General features: G+C 42.5%; 1 protein-coding gene across 1 annotated transcript in view; it reads right to left on the bottom strand.

The window, feature by feature from the left end:
• dst (dystonin) overlaps positions 1-17,595 on the bottom strand; it is a 183,203-nt gene that overhangs the window by 73,086 nt on the left and 92,522 nt on the right. The window contains exons 22-34 of the mRNA XM_023993813.2: positions 17,230-17,382; positions 16,671-16,952; positions 16,200-16,383; positions 11,894-12,051; positions 10,571-10,749; positions 10,139-10,277; positions 9,758-9,951; positions 9,369-9,615; positions 9,157-9,264; positions 8,965-9,063; positions 2,015-2,143; positions 339-427; positions 70-178 (exon numbers count right to left, since the gene is read on the bottom strand). Of these exons, the coding sequence (XP_023849581.1) occupies positions 70-178; positions 339-427; positions 2,015-2,143; positions 8,965-9,063; positions 9,157-9,264; positions 9,369-9,615; positions 9,758-9,951; positions 10,139-10,277; positions 10,571-10,749; positions 11,894-12,051; positions 16,200-16,383; positions 16,671-16,952; positions 17,230-17,382 (2,070 nt within the window). The remainder of the gene's footprint in view (positions 1-69; positions 179-338; positions 428-2,014; positions 2,144-8,964; positions 9,064-9,156; positions 9,265-9,368; positions 9,616-9,757; positions 9,952-10,138; positions 10,278-10,570; positions 10,750-11,893; positions 12,052-16,199; positions 16,384-16,670; positions 16,953-17,229; positions 17,383-17,595) is intronic.

Below are 17,595 nucleotides of genomic sequence, written 5' to 3'. Positions count from 1 at the left end.
AGATCAGGACAAAGGTAGCATGTTATAACCAGGTATAAACAGGGCTAGAGATGAAGTCCAGTATCTAACCTGCTCGGCAGATGGTGTCTGATCAGAACACTGCTGGGCGAGATCACTGTAGGCTTGATGGAGGGATTTCAGCTGCTCCTTTGCTTCCTGCTTCTCTTCCTCGGTCATCCTGCAAATCAGGACATCAGAGACATTTAAGTTCTCTTATCATTATCATATCATTCAATAATTTAAGGCATATGAAATATTGCATTATTTACAGTGCACAGAGGCATGTACAAAAGTCAGCCTTAAAAACCTCTAATGTATGTAATGATAATTCAACTCACTTATCACTGTGTTTACTTAGCATAAGCTGTGTAGTCCTCAGTGCTTCTGCAATTTTCTCTTTTTTTGTTACCATCTCTTCCATTGAAACCTGAAATAACAATGGGTATACCTTATGAATACATCTTACTGATGTTTACTCTCATCCCTTGATATGCCAATTTGTAGCACAATATTAGTCACAATAATATACACTGACGTTTCACAAAACGTATTTAATTGGGTTTTGTGCTGTATATTAAACTCAGATATCCACTTCCTGATTTTCATGAATTGGATTTGCACATAAATGTTTCTTTGATTTGTTATCATATCTCTTAAAAAACCTAGTGGAAGGAGTTTTTCCTGACTACGTGAACCTGACCAGGAGACCATAGCAAGTCAGACTAGAGCCATGACTTTTCCTGGCCAGGCCAAAAAGAAAATGTACCCTGATCAAAATATGATCATTTTCAATGTAAAGTTCATTGAATAAAATTAAGCAGAAAAATGACTTTTCATTTTAATCCATAAAAAAACGGTTATGCTGCAAAATGTTCAGTACATTTTCAAGGAGTAGGGTGTGTTTGTAATCACGTTATATGGAAATACTGGAATGCTTGTGCAACTGTGTCACCTTTGGTTCTATTGTGAGTTATGGTTATAACTACAGGAGGGTGAGGAATCACAAGGATGGCAGAGACCAGGGGATAATGATTCAAACTTGGGTCAAATTCATTTCTGCTTATTGGAATTGATCCCAACTTTTATTTGTAATAGGGTAAAGACATAATAAGAGACTATTAAAAGCATTGTATTTATTAGAACTATGCACATACAGTAACAGTGAAAGGTTGTGTGACTTTTTGCTCTTTATTGCATATTCTTGAGATTGAGCACGGCCATTAGTATATAAAATACACACAGAATTGTGGGCATGATGATATACTGTATACAACTACAATATGTGTACAACAAAAAGACAGGAGATGAAACTGTAAAGTAAATACGTAGGATCTTAATTTTATCACTCTTTTGTTGCTGAGAATTTTCCTGCACAGCAGGAAATTAAAACTTGTAGTGTATTTGAGCTTTTAAAAGGCTTCCAAAGTTTGTAGTTTCCACTTTAAAATGCTGAACTTGGGCCTCCCGATTGGTGCAGTGGTCTAAGGCACTGCATCGCAGCGCTAGTTGTGCCACTAGAGATTCTGGGTTTGAGTCCAGGCTCTGTCGCAGCCGGCCGCGACCGGGAGACCCATGGGGCGGTGTACAATTGGCCCAGCATGGTTAGGGGAGGGTTTGGCTGGCAGGGATGTCCTTGTTCCATTGCGCACTAGCGACTCCTGTGGCGGGCTGGGTGCAGTGCATGCTGACACAGCCGCCAGGTGTACGGTGTTTCCTCCAACACATTGGTGCGGCTGGCTTCTGGGTTAAGTGGGCGTTGTGTCTTGAAGCAGTGTGGCTTGATTGTGTTTCGGGGGACGCAGGGCTCTCAACCTTCGCCTTTTCCCTAAATGCCTAACTTGGTTTTCCCTAACAAAAAATGTATCAATCCCCCCCAAAAATGTCCATTAATTATAATCCACATAATAATTCACATTTCCTGTTGCTGCAGAATTATTTTCCTGCTATAGCAAACAGGCTCAAATTAATGTCCTACATCAGTAACAGTAAATGCATGTTTGCACACAGTATTTACCTGAGGCTTACTAGAGGCCTCTGTGCTGGCTTTACCATCTTTGTTCTCGCCCGGTTTCACACTGGACATCCAATTCAATAGCTTGCTTACTTTATCACCATGCTCTTTCTTCTCCTCATCAACAGATCTCTAAGATTTGAGGAAAGAATTTCAAAAATGAATGTTAGGGTCAGAGTTGGTCTTGTATGAAAACAGGAAATGTGGTTATGCAGACATTCAACAACAAAGAAACCTCCAGGAAGAACCCCCAAGCCATATTTCTGACCTCTATTTGGACCATGGGGGTTGCAAAATTCCAGAAACTTTCAATAAATTCCCTGGTTTCCCAAAATCCCGGTTGGAGGTCTTCCGGAATCAGGAGAGAATAAGCAGGAAATCTGTCATTCTCAAAAAGGATTTCTGGAAAACCAGGAAATGTATTGCAAGTTCACAGAGTTTTGCAACCCTACTTACAACTCACAAATCAGGGTTTGATTGATGACGTTTATTGTCATGTGGATCATGATGTTTATGTTTTATGACAGTTGGCGGTAAAAGCATTTAATTGTTTATTCATTGATGTGAAATATGTCTAAAAGAAAAAGACAGGTACATAACATAAACATATTAAAATTGAATAATTTCACCAGTTTACACATCATGCTAAAAGCAATTATTAATGTCTGACTTAACTCCATATTGGTAATTATATTAACATTCATATTACTCCAAGTCAAAGAAAATTAACATGTAATTAATGATTCTTATTTTAAGTGTAGGAAATACTAGATTTTATTCATTTCAGTGAACATTTTATTGAGTCAGGCTTTGCTTTGTCAATCAAATATTCAGTTTTCCCTATTTACAAACCATGGAAAATCAAATACTGTTCACTCAAATGTGGTGATAGGTCCAAATATATTGGAAAGACGGCTTAACCCCGACACTAAGAACCTTTGTCGCCTCCAGTAGCCTGAGCCCAGTGTGACCGTCATAGACACCCTTTAACAGAGCATCCATGAAAGACATTTTCCTCTTCGTCTTTGGGCAGGTGAGGCTTTTAGGGTGAGACTTCTCATCTTTCAGGAATGAGGCAGTGGCTTTGTCAAGCAAGCAACTCTGAACAGCCTCATCCAGTGAGATTCTATCATGGGTCTCTGGGTTGATCAGTCCACCAGTCAGGACTTGGAATTCCAGGCATCGAAGGCCCATGTCTTTGGGGAACAGGTTCTCCTGAATAGCCTGAGCTACACTCAAGGTCTTTGCTGTCTGGGGATGGACGATGCCATAGTAGGCTTGCTCGGACTGTTGAAGCTGGCGGGCAAATGTCTCGTCCAGGAGACCTCTACGCAGAGCTTCGGTGACTGGGGCTTTCTCCCCAGAAGCAGGATCACAGATTCCCCCAGTGCAAGCTTGGGCCTCTAGCAGCCTCAGCGCAGTGAGTCTATCGATTAGGCTCTGCTGATATCCCTGCAGAATGGTCACCCTCCTCTTCTGAGTGATATCCCACAGACCAGCCACCGGACTGTTAGCGTCCTGAACAACGACCATCCTGGAAAGGATAAGGTCTGCCAGCTCGTAGATGCTGATGAGGCCACTCCGATAGCTCACCAGTTCTGCCATTTCAAGGAACTTCAGATCTAGGGCAGTTTGGATGCAAAGCTGCCGTCCACTTTTGATATCTGTGATGATGTGTAAATGGCTTCCGTTGACATCGACAGTGGACTTTTCCTGCCACTCACTGTCCTGCTGAGAGAGAAAAAGGTAGGTCCGCTTATCTATGTGGTTGCCCTTAAAGGCTTGATATGGGGACCTTTCCAGACCAAGAGCACTGTTGATGACTGATAATCTGTGAGAACTAGAAAAAGAAAAACTGGAGAGATTCTTCTCACCAAAAGGTAGGAGATAGACACCACCATCTGTGTCATACAGACACTTTTTCAACAGTTCACAGTAGTAGGTCTTCTGTCCTGAACCAGGGTTGTGGAAGCCCTTGGGGTTGCTGACCGGGTCGTAGAGATTCTGTAGGGTAGCTTTGTTCAAGAGACCCTGATCAAGTGCCACATTAACCGGTACCCTAACACCAAGAACTGGGTGAACTAATCCTCCAGTTGCTATTTGGGCCTCAATGATCTTCTTCCCTTTGTGCCTGTCTACAATCCTTTCCTCCATGGCCTGATATACAGACAGTGTTTTAGTGCCGTGGACATAGCCTGTGGCTGCCTGTTCGGCATCCATGAGTTTGTCTTTCAAATTTAACCCAACAATGCCCATCTCTAAAGCAGCTTGAACCGAGAGGGTTTGTCCAGTTGAAGGATCGATAATACAGCCAGTTGCAGCCTGTGCTTCCATATACTCAATAGCATACGTCTTAGCTAAAAGGCCTTGATCTGCAGCCTCCAAGAAGGATATCTTTTTCTTGCTAGACTCCAAGTAGACTCCGGCAATAGCAGTGGGTTTGTCGATGAACTGAGCGAGTGATGCTTGGACCTCTTCTAATGTGACTAGGCCAGTTTCTAACTTCTGTAATATTTCTCTATCCAACAGCTTGGTTTTGATCAACTTCCTGATACTGATGCTGCCTCTGAGTCCTTGGAGCTTTGGGGAAAATTGTAGGGAAGTTGTCTCACTCTCAGAATGAGATAATTTGGATGACAGGTCTTTGACATTATGGGAGCTTGTGCTAGTGGTGCTTGATGTAACATTTTGACTTTTCCCTGCCTGACCCTCCAGAGACACTAACCGTTTTGTTATTGCCATCGCTTCAGTTTTTTTACTCTGGTTCTTGGCAATCAAATTTTGTGTGTGTTTTTGTTGGACTGTTGTAGTCTGGACAGTGGAATAATTTGCAGTTTTCATCAATGTTTGATCCTGTAAACTGCTTTGATTGCTGACTATTTCCCTTTTGCCTCCATTCACTCTTTGCAGCTCTTCTAGCACTTTGTGTTTCTCCGTTGTTGCTATCTGTTGGCATAAGATGTAAATAATCATTAGATATAGTAAATACTGTACCTTGAGATCATTTATCTATGCACATTGAGCATGTGAAAGTGAAATATTATTATACATTTGACATACAAATATGAATATTTAATTTCAAATATGTCTTGTTTATTATCTACAAATATTATGATTTTTTTAATGAATGTAAAAAATAAGTATGATGGTCATGGATATATACCTCTAAGGACACTTTCATTTCGATAAGCTCCTCCTCCAGATTGCACTTTGCCTCTTCATATGATGACACTATTGTCTGTGTTAACAAAAGCTCAGTCTTCAGTTTGGCAACCTCATTGTCTTTATCACACTTATGCTTGGTTGTACTTGAAGTCTCCACTTCCTTTACAGGCCTATGTTCACTCTTAATTGTGACCTCTAGCTGAAATACTTTTTCTTGAAGACCTCTGACCTCCTTGGCATATGAAACAACCTGTTCATTGAGGGATCTTGCATCCTTTTCCTTTATTCCTAGTTTCTGCTCACTGTGTGCTAACATTTGTTTAAGCTTTGTGACCTCATTTGAGTTTTCCTTATGGATGTTTTCCAGCTGAGCAATGCTAGAGTTAAGTAGCATTTTCTCTGTTTCTAATTTTGCAATTTGCGATTTTGCTTTAAGCAGGTCATGGCTAAGAGCAGTTCTCTCATTTTGCACTTGCTGCATTTTAATATGAATCTCATCTACTTGCTGTAGAGCCTCCTGCTTTAACTGCAAAGTGCTCTCATTGAAGATTTTCAACTGTTCAATTTCTTGCTGGTAATACTTGGTGTTAATCCCGGCTGATTCTGCAGTGTGTGAATGCTCTCTGGATTTCTGCTCCATTTCCAGTTTGATATGAGACTCCTGTAATGCAAGCTTTTGACTCATCTCAGTCTGCACTAATTGCAGCTGTCTCTCATATCCCTGCTTCTGAAGTTGAAGTTTGCTTTTCAAGTCCTCCAGCATCCGCTTACAGTTCTCAAGTTGGTCTTCCAGCTTCTGGGACCTCAGTTGCAGGGTTGAACCGTCCGTTTGCTTTCGCTTGACCTCCTCTTGGGCTTGTTCCAGCTTTCCCTTGAGCATGGTGACGTCAGATGCCAAGGAAAAGATTTTCTCTTGGGCTGCACTTCTCTCCCTCTGAAGAACAGTGATTTCCTGTTTGAAACTGGATGAGGATTTGTCAGAGCTGGTGCTGATTTCTTTAATTGTCAACCTACTCTTCTGAACATCTGTCTCGAGCTCTTTGACTTGAGACTGGCAGATTTTCCCTTCCTGGGTCACTTTAATTAATTCATCTTTTGTTCTTCTCAGAGCAGAACTCATCTCCTCAAGTTCTGCTTTCAAGATAACCAGTTTTTGGTCAGCAATGGTCTTGCTCCTTTGAAGGGCACTGATTTCCTGCTTCATATTCACTGTAATTCTTTCTGAACTTCCAGTCATTTCTTTCATACTCTGCTTGCATTGCAAAAGCTCACCCTCCAATGCCTTCACTTTAGCTAGATACCTCTGGCCCTCATTTGACTCCTTCTGCAGCTCTGTTATTGCTTTCTTCAGTGTAATGTTCAGATCATTCACTTCACCCTTTTGCTGTTGGACTGTCTTATTGGCCAAATTCCTCTCAGTACCAGCGGAGCTAAGCTCAGACTTCAGATTCCTGATTTCCTTCTCGTAGTTGGTGAGGTTCAAGCTGAGAGCTTTGTTTTTCTGCTGCAGTTCAGCTGTTCTCTTCACCTCCTCGTTGTAGTCCCTAAGTTTGATCTGAAGCTCATGGGACATCTGAGATTTCCTTAGCAGCTCCTCCTCAATGATTTTCACCTGAGATTTGGTGCCATCCACCTGAGACTTGAATATGTTGATTTGCTGATTTTTGCTTCCCATTTCCATGGTGATATTGTCCAATTGAGCTCTCATCTTTTTCATGTTGACTTCCAACTCCATATTGACCTTCTTAAGCTCATCTACTTTCTTCTGCAGTTGCGCGGCCAACATTCCACCTTTCTGAAGTTCTGCTTCCAGGATTCTGGATTTGAGTTGTACCTCCTGTTCAGATCTTATCTTTAAGTTGAATTCTTCTTTGTTTTTTTGAAGCTGCTGTTTCCAGTTCTCCATTTCACTTTTCAATGATTTAATATTTTGTTCAGAGAAAGATTTTTCTCGTTGTAATGACTCCACACTGACCTTAAGACTTCTGACCTCATTGTCTAATGACACATTTATTCTCATCAGTTCACTGACCTTGAACTTCAACTGGTCTGCCTCAACCTGTTTGGAGGCCAGCTCCTCCTCTAAACACTGCATATTGTGACTACTCTCCTGTTCCATGGAGTTCCTCAAGAGCAGTTTTCCTTGGTTGATCTTTAACTGTTCCTTCAGGCCTTCAACCTCTGTCTTGTTGAAAATAGCTTTCTGTTCCAATGAAGACTTATCCCTCTGGAGAGATTTGATTTGCTCTTGAAAGACATAGAAGGAATTTCTCAGCTCTAAAGATTCCTGTCTGAACTCCTCTGACTTTTGTCTCATGGTGCTCTTGTCTGATTCCATGTCCAGCTGAAGTTTCTTCAACCTGGTATTGGCATCGTCCAACAGCTCTGTGAATTGTTGCGCTTTCTCCTCTGCTATTTTTTTATGCACTAGCACAGAGTTCAGCTCTGACTTAAGTGTCTTGATCTCGGTCTCTGCTGTTTTCTTCGCCATGGCCAGCTCCTGTTTCTGCTGCAGGACCTCTGCCTCCACCTCTGCATGGATCGTCTGGATACTGTGGGTGACAGAGGAATGTTGCATCCTCTGCAGTGTGCGATTATGTTCCTCAAGATCCTGAACATCGCTGTTCTTCCTCTTCAAGTGGTCCTCCAGTTTCTTCCGGGCCAGGGTGCTCTGCTCGGTGTTAATCTTCAGCATACGAAGACTCTCCTCAAGAGAAGACCGTTTGGCCTCTGACTGCTGAACCATCTGTCGTGCGTTACCTAACTCTTGCTCAATGACTGCTTTGCTCTTCACAACCGTCTCTAGTTTCAAACGGTACTGCTGAGCCCCATCCTCGGCCTTGGACATCTGGAGGGTCAGGTCCTCTATGGTACTCTTATATGTCTCTACCTCTTCCTGTAGAATGGTCAACTGGGTTGTTCTCTTAGCCAATGAGGTTTCCAGTTCCTGTACCTGCTGCTGGAGCTGTCCAATCACCTCCTCCCCTGCTGCCTTTTGGAGCTCCAAGCTCTCTGTCCAGGTGAGGTACTCTGTTCTTTCTGATGCTTTCCTGTTCTACAATGCAAAAAATAACAAGTCATCCATTACCTCATACTTAACAATGAAAAAAGTTATGTTCATGGTATGATTATTCTAACATGCTTACCAAAGGGAGGATTGTTGCAGCGCTGTTAATTGTTCCCAACAAATGCCACCGTGAAAGAGTGTTTCAGATTCAATGAGATAGAGGAGACAGCTTCCTCCCAGAGAAGTCACCATCACCAGAAACAATATGAAAGAATGGCTTTTTTGTATCAGCGTTAAGCAAACCATCTACATCCATCAGCGCTGAATGGATGACGCATATTATAAACTGGGTGGTTCGAGCCCTGCATGATGATTGGCTGTCAGCCATGGTATATCAGACCGTATACCATGGGTATGACAAAACATTTATTTGTACTGCTCTAATTACGTTGGTAACCAGTTTATAATAGCAATAAGGCACCTCAGGGGTTTGTGGTATATGGCCAATATACCACGAATAATGGCTGTATCCAGAACAGCCCTTAGCTGTAGTATATTGGCCATATACCACAACACCTCGGGCCTTATTGCTTAAGTATAGCAGTGAAGAGAAATAAACCCTTTGAGTTGAAGCATCATTATGGCTTTAAAGGTGAGTTTCCCATTAATTCAATATGTCTGGGAGTCAACCCTGTTAACACAATAATGTGATGGGCAGAGAAAAGTCAATCCAAAGTATGCACAGCGTTTCTAACAATCCAATATTTCACCAATCCCCTACCTCTTCGCCTTCTGCTCTCTTCAATGTCTCACTGGCAAACTTGACATACTGTGTCATGGAGGTGACTACGGCCGTGTAGCGAGTTCGGAGGTCCATGAACTGAGGTGAGGGTGGAAAACAAGGGTCACTTTCCTTATCACACACAGCACACTCAGCACCTAGTCTACTACGGTTACATTCCAAGGTTCTCACCTCCTGAATGATGGCATCAGCCGAGTTCTGCATCCTCCGTCTCTTGAGCGGGGACTTGTGCTGGGAGTCAACCATGGCTCTGTAGGTCAACAGCTGTAGCTCATAATCCTAGAAACACATTCATGAATATTACTCCTCTGGTGTTCAAGCACTCTTCATTCAGACATATCTGACTGATGTTCCAGGTCAAAACAGTTACAGAGATAACTTACTTTAGCACCAGATGAGTACTGCTCTGAGTACTTTTGGCATTCATCAATTCTGCTCTGCTTTTGTTCCATTTCTGCAACGAGGACCTTCTGTTGGTTTACCAGCTCAGCGAGCGCTTTGCTGTCCTCTGGCTGCTTCTCTTGGGTCTTGAGCTGAGCAGCCTCCATCTCTCTGACCCACTCATCCAGACTGCCGTAGGAGTCTTTGTAGTACTTCAGTGATTTACTGATGCCCTCCAGGTCCCGAAGTCTAATATAACAAAGGGACAGAGTCTTAGTATCCGTAAAAGGTTATTTTTACATTCCCCTTATTAAAGTAGTGTTCCTCACTAATATTTACTGGTGTATGGAATCAAACTCTGTCCCTCAACAGTTGACCTGAAAACACTAACCTGCTCTCAATCTGGGAGTGGACGTTGTTCCACCTTTCTTCTAGCTGGTCAGCCTTCTCCTTGTGCCAGTCCAGGTCAAAGTCCCGCTCGTTGTGGGCCTTGAACATGCGTTCACTGATACCACGGGCCTTCTGTAGCCCATCCTCCAGGTCATGGAAGATCTCCCTCTGTTCGTCGATCTCTGAGCGCCATTGCTAAAACAGAGTAGAGCAAAGTGATGGCTCAACTATCAATCATAGCTTAATAGTGGATCTCAAGGACTGGATGCCACAAAATAACAATTCATCTCCAGCAATCATTTTGCCAACCTGAGAGAAAACCAAAAGATTAAATAGGATATATTTTAAACGTCTATAAAAACCTAGTACCAAGGGAGCTTACCTTGAGTGTGCTGACGACTGTATCAATGGATTTCAGGTCAGAGTTCACGGCGTCTTCCTCAGAGAGTTTGGCCTCATAGAGCTTCACTAGAGCCTCCGCACTTTGGCTGTGCCTCACCACCAAGCTCACTGTCTTCAGCCTGCAGAAACACCACAGAGACAGTGGGACATTAACTACATCAACATTTTGTAAAGCATCTGTGAAGTCCTTGTAAACAGTTTACGAACGCTTCATAAAGACTTTAAAGTTGCATTTAAAGTGGGACCAAACAAAACAAATTGCAAATGCCTTGTTGATTTTGAATGTGCTGAGAATATTCTAGCCCTCGACTGAGGAGGACCATAACAGTGTCTGGGCCCTCTACCGAGGAGGACCATAACAGTGTCTGTGCCCTCTACTGAGGAGGACCATAACATTGTCAGGGCCACTTACTTCTCTAGGTAGATGGCGGACATGGAGTAGACTTGGCTCATGCTCTGGATGAGGACATTGAGGTCAGAGGAGAGGGTGGGGACAGCGGGAGAGGCCCCGGCCTGTCTGAAGAACGTCTCACACTTCTCCTTCATGGTCTCCAGATCGTCCTTCAGCTGATCCAGCTCTGCCTTCTTCTTCTGTAAGGGACAAAGTTGGAGAGGTTAAGTCACTTAAGAGACTATTCCGTTGGTTCCATTGTACCTGGCAAAGGAAATCAACCACAGATGTATTTTACATAATGTATTTGACCCGTGTCTGGAAAAGATAAGTGTGACAGAGTGATGATACAGTCTGAATAGTGAGTTGTATTATGACAGAGTGATAATAGTCTGAATAGTGAGTTGTATTATGACAGAGGGATGAATACAGTCTGAAATTGTGAGTTGTATTATGACAGAGTGATGATACAGTCTGAATTGTGAGTTGTATTATGACGAGGGATGATACAGTCTGATTTGTGAGTTGTATTATGACAGAGTGATGATACAGTCTGAATTGTGAGTTGTATTATGACAGAGTGATGATACAGTCTGAATAGTGAGTTGTATTATGACAGAGTGGATGATACAGTCTGAATAGTGAGTTGTATTATGACAGAGTGGATGATACAGTCTGAATAGTGAGTTGTATTATGATAGAGTGATGATACAGTCTGAATAGTGAGTTGTATTATGACAGAGGGATGATACAGTCTGAATAGTGAGTTGTATTATGACAGAGTGATGATACAGTCTGAATAGTGAGTTGTATTATGACAGAGTGATGATACAGTCTGAATAGTGAGTTGTATTATGACAGAGTGATGATACAGTCTGAATAGTGAGTTGTATTATGACAGAGTGATGATACAGTCTGAATAGTGGTTGTATTATGACAGAGTGGATGATACAGTCTGAATAGTGAGTTGTATTATGACAGAGTGGATGATACAGTCTGAATAGTGAGTTGTATTATGACAGAGTGGATGATACAGTCTGAATAGTGAGTTGTATTATGACAGAGTGGATGATACAGTCTGAATAGTGAGTTGTATTATGACAGAGTGGATGATACAGTCTGAATAGTGAGTTGTATTATGACAGAGTGGATGATACAGTCTGAATAGTGAGTTGTATTGTGACAGAGTGATGATACAGTCTGAATAGTGAGTTGTATTATGACAGAGTGATGATACAGTCTGAATAGTGAGTTGTATTATGACAGAGTGATGATACAGTCTGAATAGTGAGTTGTATTATGACAGAGTGATGATACAGTCTGAATAGTGAGTGGTCGCCCTACCTCTTGCTCTGTGATGCGCAGGATACTCTGCTCCAGGTCGTCTCTGTCCAGTGGGGTGCGGATCTGTCGGATCAGGTGCTCCTCCTGAGCCTCCAGACGCATGCGGAAGTTACGCACCTCAGAGATATACAGGTTGTACACAGACTCCTCGTGTTCCTCTGTTCAACACAAGACCCAGAATGAGTAACAACCAAACGACGAGAGGACATCAAATGTATGTGTCCAAACACTGGTCTAATGCTAGCTGCGTAAAAGTAACATTAGTGCACATCAAAATGAATCCGTTTGTTAATTCAAAAACAATCTCTCCAGACATAACTGAGGGAGTATGAAGTGAATGTGTTAATGAAAACTATGTAGTAATCTCTGACACTATTAATACAATTTGGCATCATTATTGCAAAGTGTTTACAAACAATCTGCTTATTACTCATTAATCATGCAGATTAATTAGTGGGCAATCAATCAGACCAACGGCTCCTCCTTAACGTAGTAGGCAGGAGATTCTACTACTTTTGGTGACACAACACCAAGCATCTAAAACAGACATATTCATAATTCCAGGGGAAATGGACTGTCAACCGTGCTTCTATATCTGCATTGCTTGCTGTTTGGGGTTTTTAGGCTGGGTTTCTGTATAAGCACTTTGTGACATCTGCTGATGTAAAAGGGCTTTATAAAAGGTATTAACGTTATGCCTAATAGGCTAAAATAACTATGTGTTTTCTTCGAGGACTGCTGCAAAACAGGTATCAGCGAGCTCCTGTTAGCAAAGACAGTAGAGGCTAGCTAATAGTTTACATACTTTTGTATATACAGTTGAGTCGGAAGTTTACATACACTTTAGCCAACTACAGTGGGGAGAACAAGTATTTGATACACTGCCGATTTTGCAGGTTTTCCTACTTACAAAGCATGTAGAGGTCTGTAATTTTTATCATAGGTACACTTCAACTGTGAGAGACGGAATCTAAAACAAAAATCCAGAAAATCACATTGTATGATTTTTAAGTATTCATTTGCATTTTATTGCATGACATAAGTATTTGATCACCTACCAGCCAGTAAGAATTCCGGCTCTCACAGACCTGTTAGTTTTTCTTTAAGAGCCCTCCTGTTCTCCACTCATTACCTGTATTAACTGCACCTGTTTGAACTCGTTACCTGTATAAAAGACACCTGTCCACACACTCAATCAAACAGACTCCAACCTCTCCACAATGGCAGACCAGAGAGCTGTGTAAGGACATCAGGGATAAAATTGTAGACCTGCACAAGGCTGGGATGGGCTACAGGACAATAGGCAAGCAGCTTGGTGAGAAGGCAACAACTGTTGGTGCAATTATTAGAAAATAGAAGAAAATAGAAGAAGTTCAAGATGATGGTCAATCACCCTCGGTCTGGGGCTCCATGCAAGATCTCACCTCGTGGGGCATCAATGATCATGAGGAAGGTGAGGGATCAGCCCAGAACTACACGGCAGGACCTGGTCAATGACCTGAAGAGAGCTGGGACACAGTCTCAAAGAAAACCATTAGTAACACACTACGCCGTCATGGATTAAAATCCTGCAGCGCACACAAGGTCCCCCTGCTCAAGCAGGCGCATGTCCAGGCCCGTCTGAAGTTTGCCAATGACCATCTGGATGATCCAGAGGAGGAATGGGAGAAGGTCATGTGGTCTGATGATTCAAAAATAGAGCTTTTTGGTCTAAACTCCACTCGCCGTGTTTGGAGGAAGAAGAAGGATGAGTACAACCCCAAGAAACCATCCCAACCGTGAAGCATGGAGGTGGAAACATCATTCTTTGGGGATGCTTTTCTGCAAAGGGGACAGGACGACTGCACCATATTGAGGGGAGGATGGATGGGGCCATGTATTGCGAGATCTTAGCCAACAACCTCCTTCCCTCAGTAAGAGCATTGATGATGGGTCGTGGCTGGGTCTTCCAGCATGACAACGACCCGAAACACCCAGCCAGGGCAACTAAGGAGTGGCTCCGTAAGAAGTATCTCAAGGTCCTGGAGTGGCCTAGCCAGTCTCCAGACCTGAACCCAATAGAAAATCTTTGGAGGGAGCTGAAAGTCCGTATTGCCCAGCGACAGCCCCGAAACCTGAAGGATCTGGAGAAGGTCTGTATGGAGGAGTGGGCCAAAATCCCTGCTGCAGTGTGTGCAAACCTGGTCAGAACTACAGGAAACGTATGACTCTGTAATTGCAAACAAAGGATTTGTACCAAATATTAAGTTCTGCTTTTCTGATGTATCAAATACTTATGTCATGCAATAAAATGCTAATTAATTACTTAAAAATCATACAATGTGATTTTCGGGATTTTTGTTTTAGATTCCGTCTCTCACAGTTGAAGTGTACCTATGATAAAAAATTACAGACCTCTACATGCTTTGTAAGTAGGAAAATCTGCAAAATCGGCAGTGTATCAAATACTTGTTCTCCCCACTGTACATTTAAACTCAGTTTTTCACAATTCCTGACATTTAATCCTAGTAAAAATTCCATGTCTTAGGTCAGTTCGGATCACCACTTTATTTCAAGAATGTGAAATGTCAGAATAATAGCAGAGAGAATGATTTATTTCAGAAGTTTACAGTTTACATACACTCAATTAGTATTTGGTAGCATTGCCTTTAAATTGTTTAACTTGGGTCAAACATTTCGGGTAGCCTTCCACAAGCTTCCCACAATAAGTTGGGTGAATTTTGGCCCATTCCTCCTGACAGAGCTGATGTAACTGAGTCAGGTTTGTAGGCCTCCTTGCTCGCACACTTTTTCAGTTCTGCCCACACATTTTCTATAGGATTGAGGTCAGGGCTTTGTGATGGCCACTCCAATACCTTGACGTTGTTGTCCTTAAGCCATTTTGCCACAACTTTGGAAGTATGCATGGGGTCATTGTTCATTTGGAAGACCCATTTGCGACCAAGCTTTAACTTCCTGACTTATGTCTGGAGATGTTGCTTCAATATATCCACAGAATTTTCCTCCCTCATGATGCCATCTATTTTGTGAAGTGCACCAGTTCCTCCTGCAGCAAAGCACACCCACAACATGATGCTGCCACCCCTGTGTTTCACGGTTGGGATGGTGTTCTTCGGCTTGCAAGCCTCCCCCTTTTTCCTCCAAACATAACGATGGCCATTATGGCCAAACAGTTCTATTTTTTTTTCATCAGACCAGATGACATTTCTTCAAAAAGTACAATCTTTGTCCCCATGTGCAGTTGCAAACCGTAGTCTGGCTTTTTTATGGTTTTGGAGCAGTGGCTTCTTCCTTGCTGAGCGGCCTTTCAGGTTATGTCAATATAGGACTCGTTTTACTGTGGATATAGATACTTTTGTACCTGTTTCCTCCAGCATCTCCACAAGGTCCTTTGTTGTTGTTCTGGGATTGATTTGCACTTTTCGCACCAAAGTACGTTCATCTCTAGGATACAAAACGTGTCTCCTTCCTGAGCGGTATGATGGCTGCATGGTCCCATGGTGTTTATACTTGCGTACTATTGTTTGTACAGATGAACGTGGTACCTTCATGCATTTTGAAATTGCTCCCAAGGATGAACCAGACTTGTGGAGGTCTACAATTTTTTTCTGAGGTCTTGGCTGATTTCTTTCTTTCTTTTTCTGAGTTTGAAGGTAGTCCTTGAAATACATCCACAGGTACACCACCAACTGACTCAAATTATGTCAATTAGCCTATCAGAAGTTTCTAAAGCCATGACATAATTTTCTGGAATTTTCCAAGCTGTTTAAAGTCACAGTCAACTTAGTGTATGTAAACTTCTGACCCACTGGAATTGTGATACAGTGAATTATAAGTGAAATAATCTGTCTGTAAACAATTGTTGGAAAAATTACTTGTGTCATGCACAAAGTAAATGTCCTAACCAACTTGCCAAAACTATAGTTTGTTAATAAGAAATTTGTGGAGTGGTTGAAGAACAAGTTTTAATGACTCAAACCTAAGTGTTTGTAAACTTCCGACTTCAACTGTATATTTTTCTTATCTTAGCCTTACCTCTCTCTTTAGACTAGCATTGCTTAGCCTTTCTCTGCAGACTAGTTTAGCTTAGCCTTGCCTCTCTCTGCAGACTAGCTTTGCTTAGCCTCTCTCTAGACTAACTTTGCTTAGCCTTGCCTCTCTCTAGACTAGCTTTGCTTAGTCTTGCCTCTCTCTGCAGACTAGCTTTGCTTAGCCTCTCTCTAGACTAACTTTGCTTAGCCTTGCCTCTCTCTAGACTAGCTTTGCTTAGCCTTGCCTCTCTCTGAATAGCTTTGCTTAGTCTTGCCTCTCTCTGCAGACTTGAGCAGCTCCTCGTAGTAGTCCTTGCAGGCCAGCACCTCCCTTTCTAGCTGGGAACAGTCTGCCACAGTGAACACCTCCGACTCCTTGCTGTCCTCCAGGAAGTCCTCAAAGTGGGATTGCAGGTTGCTAAGGACCTGCTGGTGCTCGCCTGGCAACATGGTCTTAATCTGGGGTGAACAGGGGAAAACACATGAGACAGACCCACACCATAAAACCTTATCAAAATGTTTTATGAAAAGGTTCAGTCACCAGCTACAGTATAATGATGAAATTGCAGGTCAAGTCAGTGAATATGAGAAACATTAGACTTTAATAACATCATTCTCTTTTCTGTGAAGACCTGAATGAGACAATGACAGGTAATTCTACCTCTATCACTGTAATACTAGGGTTTAAGTGTTGCTAATGGGGATTTATCTTGAGAAGTAGATTAAGTAGTTAGGCGTTAACGTACTGAGGACACGTTCCAGTCACGGATGGCTCTGACGTCTGCCATCAGGTAGTGCCAGGAGACCACGCTCTTCATTTTTATGTGGGAGTGGTGCCACAGAGTCAGGACATTCTGGTACAGCTGCTCAATTCTGCTGGCCTGGTCCACAGCCTCCTTGTTGGGTGGAGGCACGGTGAAGCAGACAGAGGGAACCATAGCCTCGTTCCCAGATGGACTGATCACCTTCCACTTGGCCCGGTGAGAGTTACTGGCCAGGACACACTCATCATCCTTATAGATGGTGATCTAGGAGAGACGAAGTGAGACATGACAAATCAAAATTACTCTACCATTTCACTCCGAAATCCGAATCAACTCAAAGTATCAAACTTTTTATCCGCTATCTAAATACATCTACCTCGATTTAAAATGGCCAGAAATGTTCCTTAGCGATCTCAATGCATATCTTGTTACTACAGAAGACAAGTGTGAAGACTCAATTTAAAGTATGTGACATGTGATGAACTACTTGAATAGACAGAAAAGGGACGGTATTACATATCTATAAAAAGAGACATCGTACCTCTATTTGTCGGTAGTCACAGATGGCTATGACGGGTATGGAGGATCTGACAGGGGTATCGGGGTTCCTAGGCTTGAGCTGGACGATGGCCTTGGCTTTGCCCACCAACCCAGCCACTGTGCTGCGGTACTGGAGGAGCTGCTCCTTCTCATCCTGTTCCAGCATCAGTGAAACACAGGGGGATTATGACACCATACCAGCTCAGTATGAGCTGAATTCACTCACAGGGATAGTTGGTTCATCTTTAATGGTGGGGTATTCACTTGGAACCTCTATGAATCCATCATGTCTGACCATGACAGTCCATGAGATTGATCCTTTAAAAAAGGAAAATCTACCTTTTATTTACAATGATGGCCTACTCTG

This window comes from Salvelinus sp. IW2-2015, linkage group LG8 (genome assembly GCF_002910315.2).
Source record: "Salvelinus sp. IW2-2015 linkage group LG8, ASM291031v2, whole genome shotgun sequence".
NCBI lineage: Eukaryota > Metazoa > Chordata > Actinopteri > Salmoniformes > Salmonidae > Salvelinus > Salvelinus sp. IW2-2015.
Note: the sequence above shows the minus strand (reverse complement) of the source record. Positions and strands in the feature narration are given on the sequence as shown.